Here is a 19,059-nt window from a genome sequence, read left to right as displayed (position 1 = left end):
CATCTCTAACATTATTTGAAACCGTTTGAAACCGTCTTATGCATAGATAGGTGTAAACTTTAAACTGTATGTTTTTCTTAAAAACCAAACCAAAACAATTTGAAACCGCACTGAAATCGAATCAAATGGTTTGGTTTCATTTCGGTTTTTTTTGTTTCAAAACCGCACCCAACCAAACCGTAAAAAGTTTTGGTTTCGGTTTCAATTTCACTCAAAACCGCATTGAATCGAACCGTACCCACCCCTATCTGAAAAGTTTTCCTCATTCCTTTATTTCTTCTTCAATTTCTTTGCAAATCCAGAAACTAAAAACATAACCAAACACTAAATTCCAAACATGGTATCTATAGCCTAAGGAATTGACATGTATTATGTAACATCTTGCACTTTCTTTTAGTCGACATGGAGAATGAACTAGTATGAGTAGAGGTGATGACGCTCTATTGCAGTGGCAAAAAATAATTATACTTATGCACCCTAATGCATGTTCGATCTTCATTGACTCCCTCCTCCTAACATCTAACAATTGAACCCACTAGCGCTATTGTTTGTAAAAATGAAAAACTAATGCGAGTGGAGGACTAAAGAACAAAAAAAGGCATGGGCTTGAAGGATTAGGCAAGCCGAACTATACATGATGGGCTCAATCGTTGAACAACTATTGTAACCTACCTTTGCCCACCAAAACGATTAAGAGGAACCGAAGCCCTTGATAGAGCACCCTACCTCCAAAACAAAACAAATACAATCCTCAAATCTCGTACGATATAATAATGTGATGTCATTATCAGATAAGAGAATAGAGAAACACTTAACTGTCACGTGATGAGGGATATACTCAGTGACGTGCAAGAATTGGGTTTAGAAAAAACCCGCGTTTAAGGAAATTATCCCGAGACGGGACAATTCTTGTTTTTTCTTTTTATTTGGGTACAAAAGTAGGCCCATTATTAAACTTGGTGTTTGGGCTTAAATCTAGAACCCAAAATCTTTCTTGCTCCGAAGTGCCAAAGGGTTTAAGCTGCCCAACCAAAAACCCTCAAAAATCAAAAGGGGAAGGCACCACCATCACCATTTTCCTCTCACCAAAAATGGCTTCCTCCTCCATGGCCACGCTCTCGAGGACGCTCTCTCGTTCTATGCAAGCAAACTCCAGGACTTTACTCTCCATGCGCTTCTACACCACCACTACCACCATCACTGGCACCTCCTCCTCCAGCAGTGACAGCTCCGACTCGGACGAGTCCAATCCTCTCAATTCAGAGGCAGAGTCAGCCCCGGGCGACGCCTCCCAACCGCCGCCCCCGTCCGATGAACCCGTTCGAAGAAGCTTCATCTACGATCGCCAGCTCGAGAACGGCCTCGACGCCGGCATTTATAAGGTACATTTCGATTCAGTGTCACCGTTTCGATGATTCATAGTCTCGGAATTTAAGGATTTAGGGTTTTAATTGTGTGCATCCGCGGGTGTGTATGTGCAGGCAATTTTGGTGGGGCAGGTGGGGCAGAGTCCTTTGCAGAAGAGGCTGAAGAGCGGGGCATCGGTGACCATGTTTTCAATTGGGACCGGCGGGATTCGGAACAACCGGCGGCCGTTGGATAACGAGGACCCGGTGGAGTATGCGAACCGCTGCAACGTCCAGTGGCACCGCGTGTGCGTTTATCCGGACCGGCTTAGCATGATTGCCATGAAGAATGTTGTGCCTGGGTGAGAGGTTTTTTCTACAGCTTGTTATCATGTTCTAATTTGCGTTACTTTTTCTGATTGTGTATGATATATGACCATGTTTTCGAAAAAGTTCGTGTTTTTCGAAAAAAAGGATGAATCATTTTTGTACAAATGTGTGTAAAATGGATGATTGGACTAGCTTTTATGTGATTGGGAAGATTTGGTAGTGCTTTTTGTATAAGGGAGACTAGGAAAATTGTTGATATCGGCAGAAATTGGAAGGGTTACCAGCAATTTTTGGTATTTGATTCGAAATGGAACATTAGGGAGTAAGGACGGTTTGCTGGAATCGGTCGAAATTGTAACATAGCGACCAGGTGGAGACGTATAGAGGGAGTGGGGAATAGTGTCTTTTGGGATGCATCAAATTGATGGGAGAAGAGTTGTTTGAGTTGCCGTAATTCTGGACGTGATGAAGGAAAGTAAATAACGATTCGTAGGCTTGAGGTTTAAGGTTTCAGTTTGATATCATTCTGGTTTGTCATTGCAAAGTATGTTTCCGTTTTGCGTTTCCAGTAATTTGTCATAACTTAACTCCGCTGCTTCTTTCTTATCTTGATCAAGGCCTCCTTCCTCAAGTTCAGAACTTTGGTTTTGTTATTTGGAGTTATAATCGTTTCTGCGATTGGCAATAACATATTGAAATTTGATGTGTTGCAGTTCGATTATATATTTGGAAGGTAATCTGGAGACTAAAATCTTTACTGATCCGGTTAGTGGGCTTGTTCGACGAGTTAGAGAGATTTCTATTCGCAGAAACGGTATGTACTTATCGATTTACAATTGTCTAAGATACGCTTTATATACTCGACCTAAATATCTGTATGTTATACTTCTCATCATGTTGATACGTTCTATTGCCCGTAATTCGCAGGTCGCCTTGTGTTTTTGGGCAAAGGTGATGGTGCTGAGCAATCACCAAAATGGGGGCTCAAAGGTGTTGGCTACTACTAAAAGGCTTTGTTTTAACTTTTAAGCTGTCCTGTGGCGCAGATTTGTTCGACCAAAGACCAATTTTTTTCGTTTGTAATTAACGTTCTTCTGTTGCATCTCAAGTAGCTGAGATTGAGATTTCTTGTTCCAAACAAGGCTGTTGAACTTCTCAATCCGATTCAACAATTCGCTCTCTTTTCAATCTGTTTCGGCATGCTCAAATTTAGATTGCATTCTTTTTACGAGGTGAAATTCTATGCTATAATTTACGGAGGAGGAGACCGAACATAGATGCAAAAAAGGCGGGCACACTGCCCTGACGAACTAGCCTAACCCACATTGGTATTTCGGATTGACCGTGGTCGTATGTTGAGGCCACAAAATTCAGACCTTCCAATGCATTTGGATAAGATTTGGGTCTTTCCTATCCACGAAAAATCTCCACGTCCAAAAGAAAGAGAATAAAGAAAATTGTAGGAAGATTTCTTCTTCCAAAACAGAGATGTTACCAAGCCCGAAATTCTTGCAAGCGTCCAGGACCTCCACTCAATGCCTTCATCTTCCAACGCCATCACCGCCGCCTCCGCCGCCCATTCCACAACTCCAAGGCGTATCCACTTCCTCATCTTTTCCTTCCATCAAACAATGCTGCAAATTATCGCGCAGAGAGCTCGCGATTCGAAGCAATTCTCTGTTACTTCTCCTCCTCGGCTCGCAGAGTGTAGAGGGTTTGTTGCCGTCTAAAGCACGAGCCGAGAACTTGGAAGACACCAATAACAACGAACAAGCAGCAGAAACTTCAAACCCTTCTGCGAGTGCCACTTGCATTGATAGAAGCCCGACAAAGCGTGCATTTCTCGATATATCCATCGACGGAGAGCCTGTTGGTCGGATTATAATTGGGCTACATGAAGACGATGCTCCGGTTGGCGCTGCTAGATTCGGTAGTCTTGTCAGTGGAGCTGCTGGCACTAGCTACCGGAGGAAAGAGTTCGTTAAGATTATGCCCAGCTATGTTCAGCACGGCGGAGTGAGATCTTTCGGTGTAGACGCTGAGCTCGCAAAGAAGACAGGAAGCAATTTGGAAGTTGATAGTCTCAATGAAGAGTGGGAGAGATTGAACGAAAAGTGTCCGGGCATCAAGAACAAGGCCGGAACTGTGAGCATTATCGTGAGAGATCCGTTGAAACCACCACCGAAGATAAAGCTAGTTGCGCGGAAAGGGAAGCTGGAGATTGATCAGGAGGAGGTTGGGACAGGCCCGAATGGAACGGAGTTCGTGATCACTACAAAGGATTCGCCTGAGCTCGATGCTTCAGCTTTGGTGGTCGGAACAGTCTTAGAAGGTAAGGAGGTCGTGGAGAGGCTGGGACAGGTAAAAACCGTGCAGGAGAACACTAGTTCACCGTATTTCAGGTGAGTACTACAGCTCTGTACTGTTACGCATCACCTTTCCCGATTTGTGATGATATACACTAACCACCCCCTTCCGGTGGCTGGCAGGGTGGCCAAGCTGATCGGAGATAAGAGAGCTGTTGTGGCAGAAAGAGGATTCAACCGGCCTTACGCGAAGGTGATTGTCACAAACTGCGGCTTGATAATGTAACAGAATCTCCGTCGCGGCATTTCTTTTTTTCTTTCCATTTTTGTAACAAGAGACCTTCACCATTCTATCCATCAAAATTTCAAATGCTATGTTTATCAAAATTGTAAGAACGTCACAGTTTAATGCACGAGCTGCACTTGAGCGATAAAGGAACGTAACGAACTTACACTCTAATCTTATAAATACCACATTTTTAAGCTCTCGAGTGGGACTAATGCCACGAGAGGGACTTTCGAATGGAGACATTACAGTCTAACCTCTCTATTAGCAACCGATTCTGCACCTGCTTGGGTCCCATTTTACAGGCAACCAGAAATCACCCATCTATTGATCCGAACTTCGAGTTGTTAAAACAGTTGGCTTCATTCTTTTCGGAGATGGAGACATGAAGAGATTTCTAATTGAAGTGATAGGGTCATCAACCTGCATGATTGATCAAATATCAAATGATGACTCTTGAGAAAGCAAACCTAAATATACGTGTAAGAACACAGACAGGCTACAATCGTGCAAAGATGCGTGCGAGTGTGTGCTACACTATGATGGGAACTGGAACTAGAAGTGCCAGTCTGGTAGAGGAGTTCCAAAACGTAGGCTGAGAAGGGCGCTGCCCATCTCCATCAACATGTAGCCACGTAGGCACACAAGGTACTATTTAGTATTTAGAACCCTAGCATGTCACTAGGACAGTAGAAGTGGGCTGCAGAATACCTTAATTATGGATGTGGATGAAGGAGAGCCACCTTCCTGACGTTGTAATGCAGATAGTGTTTGCTTCCATCCAGGTGCCCCATTAACCGTTGATGCAATCCAAGGGCAGAAATATCTGTGCTGCCTGATAGGATCAAACTCCATCCTGCCATCAGGCACTACATGCTTTAGGTCCTTCCCTGGAAGAATAGACAAAGCATATTATTAAAACATATTTTGGTACCATAAGGGAATTCTAGCACTGACAAGAGAGTAAGAGGGCATGTTTGCATACGAATTACAGGCTGCTAACATCATTTTTTATTATAAAATCTAGACCAATTGGCCAAATGGCATCAGCTTGAGGTTATAGTTGGACCAAATATAACAGATGCAAAAGCTATATAGTTTACGTTAATGTTTGCATTCAATAAGAAAGTTGCTTACCACTACTGCAGGCCACAAGTTCATTGTTTGCAGGAATCTGCACTATGCCTTCACTAGCCTCCTGGTTTGAGGTGGGTTGGGGATCATTTCTGGAGCTGCTAAGATCTGCATTGGCTTCAAAGCTAGATGGAACACTAGGAGACTCATGTTCTTCGCTGTGCTCTACAATGGTTCCTGAATGTAACAAGTCTCCCTTGCTAGAAACCATCACAAGTGAGTCACTTTTGTCGATTTCACCATTTAAATGTGTGATGTCCGCATCAGGGGTTCCAGGGCCACTCACTTCTGAATTCTCCAGTCCACCATGCCCTGCATTTTCTCGGTAGTGATCTTCCTCTTTCTCCATCTGGGAATCAGATTGCATACCTTCCTGGCCAACAGACAAACAATCTCTCAATTCAGTATCATATGAAATCCGAGCCCTTAAATTCCGACCAATAACAGGCAACAAGATTTTTGCTTTGAAATTCTGATTTGTAGGTGGAGGACCCCCTGCAATTGTCAAATTTAAATTTGAGAATCTGTCCTTTGACAATGTTGCACCATCTACGCCAGCATTTAAAATATCTATCCTACTGTCGCAGTGACTTTCAGTGTTTGAATCATGGGTTCCAGAACGACTTTCAGAGTTTACTTCTGCAAATCCAACTAATCTGAAACATTCCACAGGCCGTGGAACGGTAGAGAATGCCCATAATCCAACACTGGCTCCACAAAGCTTGCAGTCTAAAACAACAGAATTGTGTTCAGACTGTATACTGGTATTGTGTGACTTCATAAGTTCATCATTACTAGCAGAGTGCACATTGATGCCCAGATTCTGTCTGTTGGTAGCTGAATAATTCTGTCTGTTCTCAGAGTCAACAACATAAGGTAGTAAACGAGGTTCCCAGCCGCATAAACTTATGAGCTTTTGTGCCTGAAAAAAAAATGCTTTAAAACGTCATTGGTCTACATGAAGAAAGCAAGAATGCTAGAAACTGATAAGACAGACTTCTAAAAAACAAATCCAAAAGTGTTAAAGAATTAAAGTCAGAAGATATGAAACAGCGATGCACAAATACATCCAAAAGAACATGAACATGAACAGGCGTGCAACTAAACAGGCACATACCTGATAATATAACTTGGCAGAATCTGCACTGTCTTCATTGACAGAATGTTCTGTTCTAGAAATGTCTCCAGACCCATTGCCATAAAACATTGAAGACTGTCCAAGAAATTGCTCTAGCTGAGGGCTCTTCATGTACTCAATGGCTGAAGAAGAAATCACAGGGAGAACTGAGAGTTCTAAAAGAGCATAGCAGCGTTCTCTAAACTTATCAACTAAAACTGGAGGTGGCATAGGTGGAAACTCTGCCAGTGTTTCATCACATGCGTTGTCAATCCATGGACAGAGTATCTTATGCCCATTGTCGAGCCTTAAACTAAACACCAAAGCTGCCTTCTCAACTGGGAAACACAGGAAATCGGTTTACTTTACTATGAATATTAGATAATTACAATATAGCGTTACTTAATTTTACAGCATGGGTTTAATTGGAGGGAGATTTCACATAAAGAGAGACATAACATGCCTTGCTGCTGATTCCAAGACGAAGGAGTAGAAAATAAGAGGCGTGCCCCGCACGATTCACACACTAATATATCTGCATCCACGTTGATCCAGCCTCTTCTGGCACAATTTAAAGCACTCACCACCTGTTCAAAGTTGGCAAATTATTGTTTGTGCATCCAAAAAGATTAAAGCTTTGTATCAAACAACGGCTCCACTGCAAACGACTCAATAAAACCACTGTAGTTGTTTCAACATTACCCTAAATTTCACTAACCAGGAGCTAATTTCCAGACCGCATTTTTATTCGCCTATTCGGAGCTATTTTTGCAAGCTAACAAGTAAACACTAACATTACAAAACATGTCATATTGGAAGACAGAATTCTAACCTTAGGCTTGGCAAACCAAGTCATGGACTTGAATGTAGCTACCCTCCTCATAAGATCCCCACGGTCCCACGGCCTACACAGCGGAGCATGAGCCGCCACAGCCGGAGCTGAAAAATGCCGGGAGACCCCCATTCTATCGCCTCTCGATTTCGGTTCTACTAGTGCCAATGCGGATGAGGGATTTGCTCGCTTTTTGCCTCTCGAAGTTTGTACACCAGATGAACTGTTAGCAAAAAATAAAAGCCAGATTTCCATGATTTGGCCACTAATTACATCAAAATTGCCATAAAATCTGAAGAAAAAGAAACAGAAAACTCGATTTATCGTAATATTATTCAATATCTTGGATTTATATGAAATAATCAGGGATTTAACTAGCACTTAATAACAAAAGTATAAAAATTCCCCATTTGCAGCTCATTTTCTCGGGAAACAAACAGAAAACGAGCGAGAAAATTAAGAGCAAAACTGAAAAAAAAAAAAATATATATATATATATACACACACATATATACACGAACCTGGAATCGGAGCTAGGCGCAGATTTGGGAGCGAAAAATAGCTTGTCCATGATCGAGTGGAACTTTTTCTCTGAATCTTTCGACATTTTTTTATTTTTTCTCTCTTTTTTCCAGAAGAAGCTACGAAATTTGTTTCAGAGAGCTCAGAGTTCAGAACCTAGCGAGCGCAAAGCGCTCCGATACGACGTCGTTTGCTGGTGGGGTAGACATCGTTTCACTTGTTTCTTTGGAGAAAATTTTTATTGTAATGAGAACAAGAGTGGTACATCACTTACGTGTTTTTATGTGAGTGATGGAAAATTTTATTTTTTAAGTTGTTAACTTCTTAACACACATATTCTACAATTTATATAATAACACATGATGTACCACCTCGTGTGCCGGTCATATTGAAAATCTCTGTGCAATTTTTTAGCGGTAATTGACTCGTTGGGCCTCGAGGAGAGTTTGGGTTGGGCGGGTAGAACATGATCCAATTAAATAAGATTTGGGCCATGATGGCTAGGGCAAAGTTGACGAACTGAAGAAGTAAAAAGACGTAACTGGAGAAATAGTCTCTGAATTATTGCACGAATTGACGAATAGGGCAAGTGTGCAATATATTTGTTAACTTTCGAATTCCAAAAGCTAATATTTAAATTTAGGGGCAAAAACACAATTCATGAATCATTTGGCAATTTATTTTGATCTTGCATGATGATAATGAATCATTCATTAATTTGATTTGCTTTTTCGGGCAATTAATGATTCAAAATTTTGGGGTGCTAGAGAGTCACGCGTGACTTTTTGACAACCACAACGTCACACGTGCTTTCTGCCACCCCAAAGAATTTGAACAATCTTGTACATTTTTGTTAATTTTTCCTTTATTTTTCTTACTACAACATCAAACTATCATATTCGTACTATTCAAAATATGCTTTTTCGTCGATTTTGCAAATTCGTACCTAAATCACCGCTCAATCTATTTATTTTCACATTCGCCTCAATGTGAAGTTTAAAAATTAAGACGAGACTTTCCGTTGAGATTCTTGAGTGTCGAACTCTATTTGACAATGTTCTGGGACGCACTACTATGTTTTGCACTTATTTTCTTAGTTTTCGGCTCAAATATACTACTAAACATACATTTGTTGCTCGATAAATTGTAAAACTGCTTCCAAATTCCTTAAAAAAATTAACTTAATGATCAGGAAAAATATTTTGCGAAAATAAAAAATTTGCATTTTTGTCAAAAAACATGGGCGGGCTCGACGCACACAAAACAAGTCGGACTTAGCTCACGTAGAATGAAGCGAACCATGGCATACAAAACAAGGTGAGCTCTGTTCATAGAAAACGAGGTAGGCTTTTGGCACATAAAATGAGGCTAGCTCGCACAAGAAAAACGAGTCTAGCTCCTTGCATGCAAAAAACGACGTAGGCTCTGTGGATGCAAAATGGGTGGGCTTCTGACACGCAAAATGATGTGCACACCTCACATGCAGAATGAGCCGAAGCCAGGCACACAAGACCAGGCGGGCTGGGCACGCAGAACGAGACGTCCCAAGTGCTCAGAAAACGAGTCATGCTCCATGTAAGGAAAAATATATTTTGAAAAACATGAATATATTAGTTTGTTGTAGTGGTAGGAGAAATGAAAGAAAAATTAACAAAAATGGGCAAAAATGATTCAAATTCTTTGGGTGACATAAAGTCACGCGTGACTTTCTGCCACCCCAAGAATTCACATTTTTGTTAACTTTTCTTTTATTTTTTTAATTTTTCTTTTATATAAATCTAAATTATATATTAATAGAATCCTCTTTGTCAACCAAAAGAGGTTGAAAGACTAATTAACAAAACAAAATTTTGCTATTTTTTATTGAAGTCTCACCTAAAAGATTAAAAGTGATTTTAACATCTCTAATTTAAAAAAAATACAAAAATATGCACTAAATATACATTTTAACATCTTTACATTTTTCACTTATTTTTTTACTTTTCGGCTTAAATATTATACTAAATAACTTACAAGTCTCATCAAGTTTGACTATGATTCTGCAGTTAAATAAAGAGCTAAATGTAGAGATATATGCATGCTTGCCAAGTGATTCTAGGTATCTATTTTAAGTATGTTTTGTGACACGTTATTTATGCAACATTCGTGATATGACAAGTTGATCCGGTCTCGCTCGATATCTCGAATCCCACCACATCTTAGGTTCATCCCTCGGCACCTCTCTTTATGTTTTTTTACTACTTTCTAGTGCAAATCATGTCTTCTCTTCTCAATGTTTTCATTACACGTCTAATGTCACCCCTCTTATCTTGTATCAAAATATTTAGATCTTTATATATTATAAAATGATAGGGTATGACACAAAGATCAACATACGATAAAAGTTAAACTTTTTATCTCTATAACATTTTTTTTCCGTTCTTCCTTTTCAACCTTTTAAAGTACTATCCATGGCTTGAATGATGGAAGATGCATTCATGTGTTAACTGAAAACGACCCATTTACATTACTAGACTAACGTACCTTACATCACTTTCGTAATTCTTTTTACAAACGATATTCTAAAATATTCAATTCCATATATCCGGAAATTTGAATTAAGGTAAGAAAGCTAGTTTCACTCAACAGCCTCATCATCTCAGCTGCCATTTGAAAAACACTCGTACCAAGTCAAAGATAGAGAGATAAGGGTTTTGTTTTCCTCTCAAACTCAAACCGCTACATCCATGCACCTCCACTTTTTACTCCCAAGAATCCTCACTTTTTACCCACCCTCAGTAAAAACCTAGCTATCCATTTACCGAGCCTCACCCCTTCTTGACTCCAGCACTGTATAAATTGCAGTGCTCCCTCCCACATTCCATCAAACTATACGGCTCGTTTTGTTCTTGATAGGCAAAGAGTGAGCTCCCTGCACAGTCCAAATGGCAACCTCCAAAGCATTTCTCTTCTTTTTTCTTCTTTCTACATCCCAAGTCCTTTTTGTATCTGGTACCAAATTCGAAGTTGGAGGCAAGAGTGGATGGGAGGTCCCGAAATCGAAGAACGGCCAACAAATGTACAACGAATGGGCTTCGAAAAACCGGTTCAAGGTCGACGACGCTCTCTGTAAGTCACTCTTCACTTATGTCAGAAAAAAATGACGATAGTCACTGTCATTAGTTGCATGGAATAAGATGGTATATACAATGACATATCAGTCTTGATGCGCTTTTTACCGACCTTGTTTTGCGCAACTAATGTCAGTAACTATTTTTGGGTTTTCCTTCTATTGAAATCAAAGGCTTCTTGCCTAAGATAAGATTCCTATTTAATCTGTCTTAAGTAACGTTTTGCTTGTCAAGAAAAAATGACAATAGTCACTGTCATTAGTTGCACATAATAAGATGGATAAAGAAGCAAATCATATATATGAAGACATCAGTCATTGAGGCGCCTTTTACCCACCTCATTTTGCGCAACTAATGTTAGTAACTATGGTCGGGTTTTCTTCTATTGAAATCTAAAGCTTCTTGGCCAAGATCAGATTCCTGTTTAATTTGTTTTAAGTAACGTTTTGCTATGCTTTCTTCATGGACTTAGCTTTCAATTACACGAAAGACTCGGTGATGGTGGTGACCAAGGACGAGTACGAAAAATGCCACTCTGCCCATCCCATCTTCTACTCCAACAACGGTGCAACTACGTTCACACTGGACCGGCCTGGTTTGTTCTACTTCATCAGCGGAGTTGCCGGGCACTGCGAGAGAGGGCAGAAGATGATCATCAAGGTCTTGGAGCCGGCAACCCCGCCTCAATCTGCTGATCAGAACGCAACGGACCCGTCGCAGCCGAAGCATGGTTCGGCTGCAACGGCGGCCATCTCCTCTGCAGCAACTCTTGTGTTCTGCATGGTGTCATTTGTTGTGGTCTTTTTCTTCTAGTTGCAGTGATACGCGATGGTTTTTAATTTTCTGTGTTTTTCCGTACCCCTAATCAGATTTTGGTCTTTTGAGATTAAAAGAGTGTAGACTTGAACTAATTTGGGTTTATGAATTTTAATCTTTTTTTTGGAAGTATGATAATTTTTCCATAGATTAGGATAAATGTTGATGGATGCCTCAATCGTTCTCACATAATTTCAAAAAAAATTAGGGTGATTCTCACCTTATTAACCTCAAGTATCGTGAAATTCGGACTTTGATATCCTTATTTTTTTTCATCTCAGTTTCATGCTTAAACTTTGATTTTTCTGACACTTTAGTACTTCCGTTATGTTTTCCGTCAAGTTCTACATTAATTGATGAAGTGACATAACTTTGGTCTACCATATTTGTCAAGTGATGAGAGATTCAATATCATCACTTAACGGAAGTAATAAAATATTAAGAAACATCAAAGTTTAGCTCTGAAACTATGACGAAAATAACTAAATGTAACAAAGTGTGAATTTCAAGACGAGTAGTAAAGTGAGATTACCCAAAATTTTATTACAATCGACATTATTCTTCCAAGCTATATAAAGGAAAGAGAGAGTTTAAACCCGAAACTCGACAAGTCGGAGAGAAAAGCCACAATCCAACACTTGCAACCTTGCAACAACAATCTTGTAATTGATTGAAGATGGTGCTGAAAAAGTTTCTCCTCTGTGAGAGTTTCTTTCTTTCTGCTGTGAGAGTGTTTCTGTGAGACCTTCTTCCAGACTTTTCGGTGGCACCGACCCTAGCTTCGACTGGGGTCATGTGATGTGTCCTCTTCTCCATTTTCTCCTTATTTTCTCCCTACATCTACTGTTGGTTCTCCCCAATTTTCAATTCGGCCTATCCAATTCCTCCAACTCTGTGGGTTTTCTTCTTCCTAATTCTTCCTTGCTTTGTTTTTCAGCCATGTCCTCTGTCGAGTTCATGTGTAGAGTTATGGTGCTTGCACCGGCTCCGGTGTTTTCCACACCACCACATTCTCCTTTGTGTCTGCCACTTGCGGCAGTGTTGCTCGGGACTTGTTATGAGCTTCCACCTAGTGATTGGCCTCTTTCGCTTGGATGCCGATTACCCTTAACTTATGGCTGTGCGCAAGAGACGTCAGTGAAGGAGATGATCGGCGATGGTCGGAGAATTGGCTAGCTAGTAGTTCCTTGGAACATCGGTGGAGAAGGCAGTGGGCGCTTCTTGGATGTTCTTTGGTTTTGGGCTTTTGGGCTCATTCTCTGTTTCTGTTATTTTTTTTCTTTCCGTTTAAGCCCTTTTTGGTTGTTTATAGGTTTTGTCGGGCCTTTGTCTATTTGTAAGTTTATGTTTTGGTTGGAATAAAATCATCCCCTTGACCAAAAAAAAAATAATAATCTTGTAAGTTACCGCACATAGAAAAATCAAACGATTTGGGATTGCAATACGAATTGATACTATCAAAACATGTCAAAAGACAAATCCATGTATAAAAACATCAATTTTAATTTACACAGTAATAACTCGGGAAGACGAAGCGCATTGAAGCCATCGATCAAAATTGCGTTTTACAGTCTCAGTTTCGGCTTCAAAACCTCGGTAGAAAATAACAAAACTGTTGCAAGAGAAAAGAAAGGAGCAGAATTGCTGCACACACAAGGCTCCTCTAATGCCTTATGAACTGTCTATCATCTCCGCCTTTTCGATTGCCGTAAGGATTGCTCTCACTGAATCCATTTCGACTTCCTTCTTTACGCGTCTTCTTCCTGAACTTCGATTTACTGCTGTCTAAGTTCAAATGCACCTTGGGCGGATTAGAAAAACAAAAAGAAGCTGCAACCGCCTGCCCAAATTCCATCAAACATTGAGATGTCAGTATGGATAACATTCGTGTTTCCCTACGAAAATCTCTTTAATCTTTACACAGTAAACGTTTAGATGAAAAGATGAACAACTTCATATCAAGAAAAAGACGGGTACCTGCAGATCAAGCCGGTGTACATTAAAGATGTCCTTCATAGAGTGTGAATTGTATGCTAATAAATAAGATGTATACGCCTCTTTTGCTGATTTATTCAGGTAGTGAATGTTTTGAACCATCTGCTCCTGCATCAGTCGAAGCAATGCATAAGTTTCCATGGGCCTAGTTATTGCATGATGATGGAAAACAATCGAACACGAAATTACCAGTTTTGACTGCACATTCTTCAGCTTCTTTTCATTAAAATCGTATGGTTTAACGGGCACATTTGCAGCCTGGAGACAAAAATGAATATGGATTGAAATGGAGAAAAAGCATCACACCGCAGATAGAAAACCTAAACAAAAGCTAGATATTGCTTACAACCTTCTGTAAAACATTTTAGCTGCAAATCATACCTTCAAATAGCGAATGAATTGCAACTCTTCGGGAATGAGGAAAAGTAATGCCTTTCCTGTTGCACCTTCCCCTCGAGCTGTTCGACCAACCCTATGGATATATTCCTGCAAGTACATATCCCATGATACGCTGTTATTCAGCATGGATGAAGAATCGCTGGATACTCAAACTACTAGAAATCTGTTAAAAAGAAGGAATAATAGATACCGTCGGTTCATCCGGAGGATCAAACTGCAAAATCCAGTCCTACAAGCAAAGAAAAGAAAAGAAAGAAGCAGCATAGATTACCGTGAGCATTCGTAATTGTAAATATTGTTAATAGGATAAAGAGGAGTGGGCAAGGGAGATGTCTGGGAAGGGGCTGATAGATCAAGATGAATGTTGCCATTGTGGTGAAATGAATAAACATACTCATTGCGGTACTGGTACATAAAATAATTGAATGATGAAAAAAAAAAACTAATGATAACCATAATTTTCGTAAGTTTAATCCTGTTCTGTTACAGAAAGGAAAAGGAAATTTACCACAGCAGGAATATCCAGTCCACGAGCAGCAACATCAGTACAAAGTAAGATTCCTTTCTCTGCTTTACAGAAGTCAAAAAAAGTAGTTGTCCTCTTCTGCTGCTTTTGCTTTCCATGGATATCAAAGCATTCCACATTAACGTATCTAAGAAGTTCGGAGTGGAATTTCACTGAGTTACAAGACGAGAAGAAGACCATAACTTTCTTAGATGTATTCTTTGTCAGGAAAGAATATAAGAGAAGAAATCTCTTCGCACTTGGGACAACACAATAGCCTTGTTCCAGCCCTTCATTGGTGACCTACAGTTCACACAATCTCGTCATTCCACTGATTAGGGCTAAATCACAAGAAATAAAAAATTTGGAGAGAGTACAAAGTAAAATTTAATTCATAACAGATATGAACATCAAATGCATGTAAAATGAGGAATACATAATCAAACTGGATTCCTACCTTTGACCTCCCCTCATCCACATCAACATAGATAGGTTTCTGATCTTTTCGAAATGACAACTTAACAAGATCTTCAACCTATAGGTTTAACAAGAAAAGATTTATCAGAACAAAGCACTCGTGTAACAAATGGGCACACAAAGATTTGTTGACTCAAAGAAACAAAAGTTATAGAACTATTTAACTGTGTTTAAGCCAAAAACATTTAAAAACAATGCAGAAAGCAAGATATTGGATACTATCCAATAAGGATACAATACACTAACCTTCTTAGTTTGGGTTGCTGAAAATAAAGCTGTTTGCCTATCCTGCACATCCATTAGCAATTCGATTAGCCAACGCATATTACCAAGTAAAACTCATTTTGAAATGGCACCTAAACCATAAAACTAATATATCCAGGCTGATTTCTGAATAAAATCAAACTCAACTAACCATACTTCAAGCTCCTCTTAATTAAAAAAATTAAAAATTAAAAAAAAAAAAAAAAAAACAGAAGCATATGTTGCTTTACAGCTAAGGATTGCAGCACTCGAGTCTTTGTCACAGAAGAGGTAGAAAATTAAATAAATTTACCTTTGGCAGAATCTTGACAATCTGTTTCATTTCCTCCTCAAAGTTCGCTTCCAATAACCTGTCAGCTTCATCAATCACGAGGCACTGCAAGTCCAGGACAACAATGAAATCAAAGATTGACAAATTTCTGTGATGTCATGATGCGCTACATCTCAATCAAAGATATTTAGCTTAACCACATCAAGAAGCTAATTCTTTTCTCTAACATAACAACACAAACTGCAATAGGATCAGAAAATACGGTTCAATATTTCAGTAAAAGGATTAACAACAACAGCAGAATATTCCGAAGTCAGGGAAACAGTAGTTAGAATTTGCTTCGAATCAGAAAGTCAACTGTACCCCTCAGAACCATTTCAGAAAATAACCACTGAAAAACTTTTTGGAACAACTAAAACAATATTTCCGACGAATAGATGTGAAGCACCTTCAAGTTCTTATATATGAATCCTTTGGTATTCTGAAGATGGTCAAGAAGTCGACCAGGGGTTGCAACCAATAAATTCACTCCTTTTACAATACGTTCTGCTTCCCCTCTCCTAGCTGAACCTCCAATAACCAAGCCAAGAGTCTGAGAGTGATACTTTAGAAGGTCCTTTGCCACAGCATGGGTCTAAATTAATTGGAAAGAGAAATAGTCAGAGACGAATAAAGGGGTTCAATGGTATATCCCACGATGCGACGTCATATAAAAGTCTCTTGAACTGGACCAAGCTCCATCATGATATTGGAAGAAAATTTAACATGCCACTACAAAAAAGAACAAAATGCAGGGGTTTTCACCTGTATTGCAAGTTCCCGTGTTGGGCAAATCACAACAACACCCATTCCGTTACGAGGAGCAAAATGTGTGTTATATAGCAGCTCCACAGCTGGTATGAGAAAAGCAAGAGTTTTACCAGACCCTGTCCTTGCAGCTCCGAGGACATCTTTTCCAATCAAGAGCGGTGGGATTGCTCTAGCTTGAATCTGCATTAGTAATATATTGTAAATTCAACTCATCCCAAATCATCAACAACTTTTTTAGAACTAAAAACTGAAAGATATCTCAACGAACACACACATTTCTCATCAAGTACAAACCCTAAAATTCTCTGAAATTAGTAAGTTCTCAATTCGTATAAAAAAAACATACTTTTCGATCAAGTAACTCATAATAAGAAATCCCATAAACAAAATTAGGCTAGAAGTTACCGAATCGAATTCGAGACGGCAAATTACCTGAGTCATATACTGAAACTTCATTTCTTCAATGGCCTTGTAAGTGTTCTCAGACAAGTTCAAGGAAGCAAACGACTCTGTGGTCATAATCCCAGTCCCTCCACCGCCACTATTCACCTTCTTCTTCTTCTTCTTCTCCTCCTCCTCCTCCATTGCTTCTTCCCTCTCCTCATCTTCTTCATCTTTGTCCTCCACGGGGCTTTGATCCTCTACTTCCTCTCCCTTCAATTTCTTCACCTTCTTCCTCTTCTTCTCACTCTCGCCCTTAGCCGGTTCGCCGTTAGGGTTTTGAGGCTCCGTATATTCTTCTTTCTCCACACCCGCAGATTCCGACGGTTTCTTCGCTCTGTTTCTCTTGCGCTTCTTCTTCTTCGTCTCGTCCTCCGAATGCGCGTGAAGGTTTGGGTCTGTCATGCCGACTAGCTCTCTAAGGAATATGGGTTTGAATTAGGGTTACACAGTTTCAGGAGGCGCAGAGGAAGAAGACGAGCTTTCTCTCGCAGCACAGAGACGTTGAGAAACCGTGGAGATTTCAGAAGGGTTTGGGCGCTATTTGTCAAGGGTTTAGGGTTTAGGGTTTAGCTGCGACTGTACTCGCTCAACTCGGACAGCCACAAACCCCAAAGCCCTAGGCCTCAGCCTGTTACTAGAACTAGTAATTTGGGCCTCACTCGGTGTTTAAACTTTCCAAGTTTTGAAGCAAAAAGGGCCCAACGAAAGCTCTTAACTAACTGAGATTTAGTCATCTCAACAATTTACTCGTGAAAAATAAAATATGTAGGATGGTGACTTCAATAGACTTTTTTTAAGGAAAATTAATGAAAATGGTTTGAAAACTTTGAGTTTTAACGATAAGGACAAAATAAAAGATAAAGTGAATATTACCAGGATTGACTTTTTAGTGTAAAAATATGGTTTTTTGTTAAAGTGAACAGTACATGAAGCTTTTTGTTAAAGTTCTCATGTTTTTACGTTATGCCTATTTTATATTAATCTTCACTGTTGATTTTATGAACGATTACAAAACTAATAGAGTGTGTACGAGGTGAGAAAAAAGCGTGTTAAAAATCATTTTCTTATTCCTAATTAGCACATTCATAACATACCATACCATTTTATGATTTGGTGGGGAAAAGTTGAATGCATATATGAAAGATGTGGTGGCACCAAAAACGCACCAAATAATGGTACTTTGTTTGAAAGCAAACCATGCTTTAATCATAAGGGAATCATTTTATTCTATTCAAATTACACACAAATTACTAAATATAAATATGATTATGACCTACTATTCCCACTTTAATATACTCATGAATTTTCATAATTCAGTTGCCTGACGTCCTGAGTTCAAATCTTCTGCACCCGTTGTGTGTGTGGCTTCTATGTGGTCTTTATCATTGTTTAACATGTGTGAATAAACTTAAATGTCTTCAACTTTGTTGACACCTGTTAATAAATTTAACCGTCATTAACTTGGTTGTCATAAACTTAACACACGTATCAATTAATAATAAAGATCACAAAAAACAAAATGAATGCAAAAGATTTGATCTCAGATGGCGTTCCTTGGAAGGCAGATTTTATGAAAATAATAGTAACAAAATCATACTCCATGAGTGTAATTATGTTCCACTCACTCCACCAAATCCTAGTTAAAACATGTGTACCAAAATTTCATTGACTATAAAGCTAAATTAACAGAAAGTATTCACAAATATGCAGCAAAAGGTGGTCGATCCGCCGTTTGTCCATCAAATATATACAAGAAGTGACCCTTGTCATCGAGTCTCACCCACTACATCTTGATCGGGAGAAATATTGTTGTACGAGTACATACATCCGTCCTCTCGCATAGAATGATTCCTGCATGTGAGTTCCGCCCCTTGTGAGAAAACATCAGACTCACATCCAAACTTTCTTCCATGCATAAGTGACGGAGTTAAAATTTTAGCCTAGAAATGATCCAAAAGTTTCAATTCAAAACGTCATCTTGATTTTACAAAAATGACTCTGATATGTGGTGAGCAACCGACTATCATCGTTTGGGTCTGTTATGATGTCATCGTCGTCATCTTCTTCTCTTCTTCCATTGATTTCCAGATCATAG

General features: G+C 39.5%; 5 protein-coding genes across 5 annotated transcripts; 3 read left to right on the top strand and 2 right to left on the bottom strand.

The window, feature by feature from the left end:
* Positions 1-1,007: 1,007 nt before the first annotated feature.
* Positions 1,008-2,864, top strand: LOC114820845 (single-stranded DNA-binding protein, mitochondrial-like). Its single transcript, XM_029092091.2, has 4 exons — positions 1,008-1,382; positions 1,482-1,708; positions 2,390-2,490; positions 2,604-2,864. The coding sequence occupies exons 1-4, from the start codon at positions 1,092-1,094 to the stop codon at positions 2,681-2,683; spliced, it is 699 nt and encodes a 232-aa protein (XP_028947924.1). The 5' UTR covers positions 1,008-1,091; the 3' UTR covers positions 2,684-2,864.
* Positions 2,865-2,985: 121 nt separating this feature from the next.
* Positions 2,986-4,417, top strand: LOC114820844 (peptidyl-prolyl cis-trans isomerase CYP26-2, chloroplastic). Its single transcript, XM_029092090.2, has 2 exons — positions 2,986-4,078; positions 4,166-4,417. Exons 1-2 carry the CDS (start codon positions 3,165-3,167, stop codon positions 4,266-4,268), a joined length of 1,017 nt encoding a protein of 338 aa, XP_028947923.1. The 5' UTR covers positions 2,986-3,164; the 3' UTR covers positions 4,269-4,417.
* Positions 4,331-8,048, bottom strand: LOC114820843 (uncharacterized). Its single transcript, XM_029092089.2, has 7 exons — positions 7,873-8,048; positions 7,352-7,574; positions 6,983-7,106; positions 6,520-6,857; positions 5,406-6,324; positions 4,980-5,158; positions 4,331-4,691 (listed from the first exon to the last, which is right to left on the bottom strand). Exons 1-7 carry the CDS (start codon positions 7,956-7,958, stop codon positions 4,593-4,595), a joined length of 1,968 nt encoding a protein of 655 aa, XP_028947922.1. The 5' UTR covers positions 7,959-8,048; the 3' UTR covers positions 4,331-4,592.
* Positions 8,049-10,754: 2,706 nt separating this feature from the next.
* LOC103455471 (early nodulin-like protein 5) lies at positions 10,755-11,952 on the top strand. Its single transcript, XM_029093070.2, has 2 exons — positions 10,755-10,981; positions 11,456-11,952. The coding sequence occupies exons 1-2, from the start codon at positions 10,798-10,800 to the stop codon at positions 11,794-11,796; spliced, it is 525 nt and encodes a 174-aa protein (XP_028948903.1). The 5' UTR covers positions 10,755-10,797; the 3' UTR covers positions 11,797-11,952.
* A 1,276-nt stretch (positions 11,953-13,228) lies between these two features.
* On the bottom strand, positions 13,229-17,568 carry LOC103455470 (DEAD-box ATP-dependent RNA helicase 51-like). The gene is made up of 12 exons (XM_008395057.4): positions 16,953-17,568; positions 16,515-16,700; positions 16,159-16,344; positions 15,732-15,815; positions 15,422-15,463; positions 15,156-15,233; positions 14,702-15,001; positions 14,384-14,422; positions 14,176-14,280; positions 13,984-14,052; positions 13,777-13,902; positions 13,229-13,639 (listed from the first exon to the last, which is right to left on the bottom strand). Exons 1-12 carry the CDS (start codon positions 17,364-17,366, stop codon positions 13,463-13,465), a joined length of 1,806 nt encoding a protein of 601 aa, XP_008393279.3. The 5' UTR covers positions 17,367-17,568; the 3' UTR covers positions 13,229-13,462.
* Between the last annotated feature and the right edge of the window lie 1,491 nt (positions 17,569-19,059).

Source organism: Malus domestica, chromosome 14 (genome assembly GCF_042453785.1).
Source record: "Malus domestica chromosome 14, GDT2T_hap1".
Taxonomy (NCBI): domain Eukaryota; kingdom Viridiplantae; phylum Streptophyta; class Magnoliopsida; order Rosales; family Rosaceae; genus Malus; species Malus domestica.
This window is presented reverse-complemented; position numbering and strand designations above follow the sequence as displayed.

What these genes read in the sequence shown, in the direction of transcription:
- LOC114820845 (XM_029092091.2), top strand. Translation starts at nt 1,092, where the DNA reads ATGGCTTCCTCCTCCATGGCCACGCTCTCGAGGACGCTCTCTCGTTCT. An exon ending in TCGACGCCGGCATTTATAAG is followed by an intron (nt 1,383 to 1,481) that starts GTACATTTCGAT and finishes GTGTATGTGCAG; the next exon opens with GCAATTTTGGTGGGGCAGGT. An exon ending in ATGAAGAATGTTGTGCCTGG is followed by an intron (nt 1,709 to 2,389) that starts GTGAGAGGTTTT and finishes GATGTGTTGCAG; the next exon opens with TTCGATTATATATTTGGAAG.
- LOC103455471 (XM_029093070.2), top strand. Translation starts at nt 10,798, where the DNA reads ATGGCAACCTCCAAAGCATTTCTCTTCTTTTTTCTTCTTTCTACATCC. An exon ending in CAAGGTCGACGACGCTCTCT is followed by an intron (nt 10,982 to 11,455) that starts GTAAGTCACTCT and finishes TCATGGACTTAG; the next exon opens with CTTTCAATTACACGAAAGAC.
- LOC114820844 (XM_029092090.2), top strand. Translation starts at nt 3,165, where the DNA reads ATGTTACCAAGCCCGAAATTCTTGCAAGCGTCCAGGACCTCCACTCAA. An exon ending in ACTAGTTCACCGTATTTCAG is followed by an intron (nt 4,079 to 4,165) that starts GTGAGTACTACA and finishes GGTGGCTGGCAG; the next exon opens with GGTGGCCAAGCTGATCGGAG.
- LOC114820843 (XM_029092089.2), bottom strand. Translation starts at nt 7,958, where the DNA reads ATGTCGAAAGATTCAGAGAAAAAGTTCCACTCGATCATGGACAAGCTA. An exon ending in GCGCCTAGCTCCGATTCCAG is followed by an intron (nt 7,575 to 7,872) that starts GTTCGTGTATAT and finishes TTTTGCTAACAG; the next exon opens with TTCATCTGGTGTACAAACTT. An exon ending in ACTTGTGGCCTGCAGTAGTG is followed by an intron (nt 5,159 to 5,405) that starts GTAAGCAACTTT and finishes CTATTCTTCCAG; the next exon opens with GGAAGGACCTAAAGCATGTA.
- LOC103455470 (XM_008395057.4), bottom strand. Translation starts at nt 17,366, where the DNA reads ATGACAGACCCAAACCTTCACGCGCATTCGGAGGACGAGACGAAGAAG. An exon ending in AGTTTCAGTATATGACTCAG is followed by an intron (nt 16,701 to 16,952) that starts GTAATTTGCCGT and finishes TTACTAATGCAG; the next exon opens with ATTCAAGCTAGAGCAATCCC. An exon ending in CACGGGAACTTGCAATACAG is followed by an intron (nt 16,345 to 16,514) that starts GTGAAAACCCCT and finishes CAATTAATTTAG; the next exon opens with ACCCATGCTGTGGCAAAGGA.